At 37.0% G+C, this 6,000-nt stretch overlaps 1 protein-coding gene across 3 annotated transcripts in view; it reads left to right on the forward strand.

Moving 5' to 3' along the window:
- LOC149166681 (protein STRICTOSIDINE SYNTHASE-LIKE 10-like) overlaps positions 1–4,849 on the forward strand; it is an 87,002-nt gene extending 82,153 nt beyond the window's left edge. The window contains exons 2-5 of one of the 3 annotated variants that reach the window (XM_089432738.1): positions 2,585–2,714; positions 3,199–3,474; positions 3,559–3,726; positions 3,895–4,849. In XM_089432738.1, the coding sequence (XP_089288864.1) occupies positions 2,585–2,714; positions 3,199–3,474; positions 3,559–3,726; positions 3,895–4,306 (986 nt within the window). In that variant the 3' untranslated portion in view covers positions 4,307–4,849. Of the gene's footprint in view, positions 1–2,540; positions 2,715–3,198; positions 3,475–3,558; positions 3,727–3,894 lie in introns of all 3 variants that reach the window. The other 2 variants (XM_089432740.1, XM_089432737.1) reach the window with 2 other exon arrangements.
- Positions 4,850–6,000: the final 1,151 nt, after the last annotated feature.

The following is a 6,000-nucleotide window of genomic DNA, read 5'->3' on the forward strand; positions in this document are numbered from 1 at the left end:
CCCTGAGCGTTGTCGTGTCTTGCCTGTACAGTGCGGGCGACAAAATGCGGGATCCATTTCCTTAGCCTACGATTTGTTTCCTGCAAATATGGATCCACCACATTGCCATATTTTTCACGGATCCTGGTGGATTCAGATCCAGATCAGATCCGCAGATCCTGGACCTCCTTGTGCCGGATCTGGTAACATAACAATTTGTTCTTCATTCTAGGCATTAATGAGGGCCTAGGGACCAATTTCGACATGTTTAGGGCATTGCTCCTCTAGATAAGTGTTCCTTCAACTTCCTTTTATAAAATAATGCATGATAACTCCTTGGAACCCTCCTAGATCAAGGGGCACCGCTAGAATCACTGATTTGATCTTGTATAAGATGCTTTGATGACATGTAATGTCCACAAGCTAGGCGCCTCTCCCAGATATGTATAATATGCCTCACACAATGTGAGATGACACCTAGGTGGTGAGAAATTCCTCCAAAAATGTAACTTATGCCTTCAGCATTGTGAGACACCCCAAATGCACCCTTTAGTGGAGAAATATGCATAAATATATGTAGCAAAGTCCCCCAAAAGTGAAATGCTGCCACATCTACAGTTGTGCTTCCAATTGCGTGAACTCAACAATGACAAATACCTCCAAACATGTAAACATTCTCCAACCTGTTACTGCTTGAACTCTCTCCTAAGGGAAATTTCCTAACCCAACAGGAGAGCTAAGGAGCAACTGTAGGCAAGCATCCACTGTCACCTTGGTGGCCTTGCTTCGCACTTTTAGGTTAAGAAAAAGAGGTTCCCAACCTAAGGACTGTATTCCTAATCAAGATATATTTGTCGTATATGTCAAGGAAGTTTCATTACATAATCACCACCATACTCAAGGACACCAGACTAACTTGAATATATCCAAATGGAAGATCAACTTTGGAGGTTTATTAAATGTTTAAACTAGTGTTTGTTTTAAATCACAATCAGAAAATAAAATCTTGCTTACAAATTTGCACCATGGCATGTCATGTATCAATTGCCCAATATCTCTAACATCCATTGAAAAAAAATTGAGAGTTTGCAACTCTGTTACTATCATTGCCAGCAGAATTCAAAACGTAAATCGTTGATCAAATTTAATTTGCCCAGATATCGTATTGCTAAAGTGTTTGCACCAGATATTTATGCCATCAAAAGTTAATATTGGTGAATACAGGTTTACCATGGTTATGACAGTTTAGTTCAGATTCAGAATACCCAAACAGATATTAATGCAATGAGATTGCAGAGAAATCGAAACATGAAGATTTAGATGTCCACCACATCTTTAGAATATTTAGATGCCAGCTAAGTGAAAAAGACTACTGCATCGAAATACACCAGCAAGATATATTTAATTGTGTGCTTAGGGTATGATTAGAAATGTCTGCAGACTGCACAGCATATAACAAGTGCTGAAGCATTCACTATTAACTTTGAGAATAATGAAATAAGAAATCATAAGCAAAGTTATTTATGCTCAATTTAAGATCAACAGCGTATTCATATTAGTAAGGTTTTATTTAAAGAAATGACCTCGATTACCAGATTTGCAAATTTAAACTTTTTCTTGTCATCAGAAATAAATAACAATAGCTCAAAATTTACCCACATAGCATCACAATCAATTTTTTTTAGCACTTAGAAAACAGATCTCAAAATGTCATTTGGTTTCACTGCCCGAAGTAAAGTATAGTAAGATTCATTTAATTCATCACCAGAATAACAAATGGCATGTCAAAGAAAAAGATTATGCAACTTATTCGCTGTATTAAGGACAGATTGCAAACAAAGAATATATTGATCCACAGTTTCTTTTTTATAACATTTAAGATGCCAATCGTTTAGGATGTATTGGGTTTCCTGTATCAAGATACCAATATGACAGTGAAAAGAATTATAATCAGCCCTGAATTATGCTAATACCATACCATTGCGACGATTATATGATTATTTGTATAGGTTCCTACAGAAAATTTAAAGTTTAAACCATTAAATGTGAGTTGGATATGTTCAAACCAGATTTAAGACAACACCCTTTGAATAATACCATGCCATAGCTAAACTCGAATTTTAAATACTCAGCAACAAAAGACAGGGATAAGACTGTGTAAGCTTATACAACTAACAGTTCAGATATTATGTGGGTTATAGCGATTATGTGGATAAATTGCACCAGGGCTGTAAGAAGCACCTACAGATCACAATTTACTGAAAGAAACCATCAAATGCAAGTAAACCACAAAAAAATGTTCACAGTTTTCAGTAAGTCATTTGATCCTCAGATGTGGCGACTTAATAGATCAGATCTTGTTTAAGGTTTATTGTTGTTTAAACTTTAGACATGAGAAAATGACTCTCTGAATCTCTAGCAGAGCGGAGTTCTGAAATCTTTGAACAGTGAATGACTTGTGGTGTTTATTGTATTATTAAGGATCCATTTGAAATACTAGAAATGCCAGAAACACAATAAAGAGAGTGATGTAATGAGATCGTGTACTTACCTTAATGCAGAAAAAAGGAGATCTGAGAATTACACTGTATGTTAAAGCTTATAGGGTTTGATGGCATGATTGCACTGACGCTGGAAAGAACCCGTGAACAAGAGACCTTCAAAGATAGTGCATGGCTAGCAACTGCCTTCTTCAACTGCTCAACATTGGCAAGGCTACGCTTCTGCTCCACAATGTAGTACTATTTAAATTATTTAAATTTTAGTTATAACTTTTTGACACTATCTGAATACTTTCTTGTATTCATCTGATGTCTTAAAGTCAGATATCTATGAAGAGTCTTAAACATAAAGTCTTTTATTGCATATAAAATAAGGTGAATATTACTTGAGCTATTTGCAGATGGATATTTTTAGGGCAAATATATAAATAGTTTCTCTAAGTATATCATCGGACTTGGCTTGGTAGAGAGTAAAAATTTCAGGCCACTTAGGGCCCTTCAGCTTATTTGCAAGTAGAACTAAAAATACATCTTCTTGAAAAATGTTCATGTCATTTCAAAGACAGGCAGGTTCCTTAGATTCCCATGTATGACTGAGGTTATTTCTAAAACGAGCTTACATACCATGAATTGCCAGTTTTAGATACAAAAATAAGTTTTGAGGGTGATTTTGTCTTGTGCAGTTGCTTATTTGTTGAGATTGAGATTGCTTGTGTAGATCAGAAATATGTGATCCTAAGAATCCTCCTGCACCAAATCCAGAGTTTGAGCACATCTGTGGCCGGCCATTGGGAATGAGGTTCCATAGGAAAACTGGTGACCTTTACATTGCAGATGCTTATTTTGGTTTGCTTCTTGTGGGTTCTGAAGGAGGGCTTGCAAAAACCATTGCCAATGAAGCTGAAGGAGTGCCATTTCGATTCACAAATGATCTTGACTTTGATGAAGGAGGAGCAATATACTTCACTGATTCTAGTACCAACTTCCAGAGAAGGTAACTAAATCAAACTTTGGAGTTTCTTTAACGTTCTAGTGACTTCTGGGCTCTGACGAACTGCAGGTTTTCAATGGAATGCAGACACTTTTTGTTGTCTATCTTCAGTGGAGATGACACTGGCAGGTTGATGAAATATGATCCAAAGAGTGGGGAAATCACTGTGCTCCTAAGGAACCTCATGTTTGCAAATGGAGTTGCTATGAGCAAAGATTTCTCATTTCTTCTTGTTTCAGAAACAACGAAATGCAGGTCTATTTCTGACCCATTTGTAGTGAATCAAACTGCTAACAAATAGTTATTGCACCAGAAGCCCCTAATGGGATCCAATAGTTCTTTTCCACTCATTCACTTTTCTTAGGTGTTTCTCTTTTAATTTCTTTCTTCCTTGTTTGAAATCATCGAACTTTCGATGATCAGGATTTTGAGATATTGGTTGAAGGGTCCGAAGATGGGCAGTTCAGAGGTATTTGCTTTATTGCCTGGATTTCCAGACAATGTTCGACGCAATTCCAAAGGGAACTTCTGGGTAGCTTTACATTGTCGGAGAAATCTACCTACAAGCTTGGCATTGTCTTATCCATGGCTTCGCTGGGTACTCTTTAAGCTCCCTATCTCCATCAAGCAGCTTTATTATGTTTTTATTGGAGGAACCGAACATGCTATAGCCATTCACCTTGATGAAGATGGAAAGATTTTGGAGGTATTGGAAGACCAACAGGGCAGCACTGTCAAGCTTATTAGTGAGGTGGAAGAAAGAAATGGCCAGCTGTGGATGGGATCTGTCATGGTGCCCTCTGTAACCCTCTATGCTCTTGATAACAAGTTGTAGTTTTTGTTCACTTATGCCTGTCATCACAGTCATCTCTTAGACAATTATGGTGAGCACATTTGAGATTTTCAGTGAACCCTGCAACTGCGTATGTGCAAGTGCTGGATGGACTATTTCAGTTGTCTGAATCATAACTAGCACTTGAAATATTGGCAAAAGTAGTAGTTCTGCTTTTTTATTGTGAATCATCACATGACACATATTATCTCTTCATTTATTTCACCTTGGAAGGAAACATTTGTCACCTGTAACTAGCTTTTTGTAGGATTTGCTTTGGGACACGGTGCACACCCTACATTCTAGGTATGAAATACATACTGGACAGCTAAGCCAGGCAATTCTGCTTGGAGTTTGAGTTTTTAATTCCTTTTTAAGACATAAAGGAAATCAAGATTGTATACATAATCAGAAAATAAAAGCTTTCTTATAAATGGCTACAAATTAGTTGAGTCAGTCCACTTTATAAATGAGAGATAAATTGAGAAGCACATTAAAGTGAAATAAAATATAAAAGCACAAAATAACTTGAAGTTATTTTTTTTATTGCATATGTCTAATGTCTATTGTCCATTTGACCATTATAATCTGATATTTACTTTAACACTTTCCTTGAATGGTCAATCTATTAACTGCACCAAGCTCATCTTGGAATTTTACATACTTTTCAGGACCCAAAAATTTCATGAACATGTTTGCAATGTGGTCCTTTGTGGGACAGTACTGCAGCACAATAGATCCATCCTCTACAAGTTGTTCTATGAATTGGCAATGTATCTCAACATGCTTGGTATGCTTGTGGAAACTGGATTCTTGGCTAGTTTGAGCACCCGTTGATTGTCATAGAGTAGGGGTGTTGGCTCTGTTTGTGGCATCCTCATGTTTGAAAGCATCTTCTTGGGCCAAACCACCTCACACACTCCTTTTGTTGTTCCTTGATATTCTACTTATTTTGAGGAAAGGGCTACTGCATGTTGTTTCTGGTTGGTACATTTCATTGCACTCATGCCAAGATTGAATACATATTCAGAAGTTGATTTTCTATCATCCACACAACCTTAACAATTAGAATCTTTATACCCTCGCAACCTAGTGTTCCTTTCACACATCCCAACACCCTCTTGGGTGCAATCCAATGCTCTAACTTTGGTGTTGTCATAAATCTAATTCTGAATCTTACAATGTAATTCAAATTAGATCTAGTGGTTGTAAGATATATCAAGCTTGCCGGCTAGCTGCTTGTAGGTTGATTCATTAACTGCCTTAGAGTCAATCTTAGCCAAAAGCTTCAACCCTTCTCCATAGGTGTAGACAAGATTTTGCAATTTGTCATTTTGAACTTGTCAAGCAAACTGTTTGCTTGCTTTTTTTGTGAGACAACAATATTGCTACCTGTTTGCTAAACTTCTTCACCCAGATAATAATGTAGGAGGCCAAGATTGGTCATGTCAAAAGCTTTACTCATATTAGATTTGATCTTTTTAATAGCACTTGCCTCACTACCCGTAATAATGATGTCATCCACACAAATGACAAGTACAATGATATCATTAGCAACACTTTTGACATGTAGATTGGAATTTGAAGGAATCCTTTTAGACCCTTGTTCACCCAAGTGCCTTTCAATCATTATTTACCATGCCTAAGGTGCCTGCTTTAGACTATATAGAGCCTTCTCAAGTTTGCAAATAAGATGC

This window comes from Pinus tabuliformis, chromosome 5_1 (assembly GCF_031772625.1).
Source record: "Pinus tabuliformis cultivar Carrire ecotype Pingquan chromosome 5_1, CPIR1, whole genome shotgun sequence".
Lineage (NCBI taxonomy): Eukaryota > Viridiplantae > Streptophyta > Pinopsida > Pinales > Pinaceae > Pinus > Pinus tabuliformis.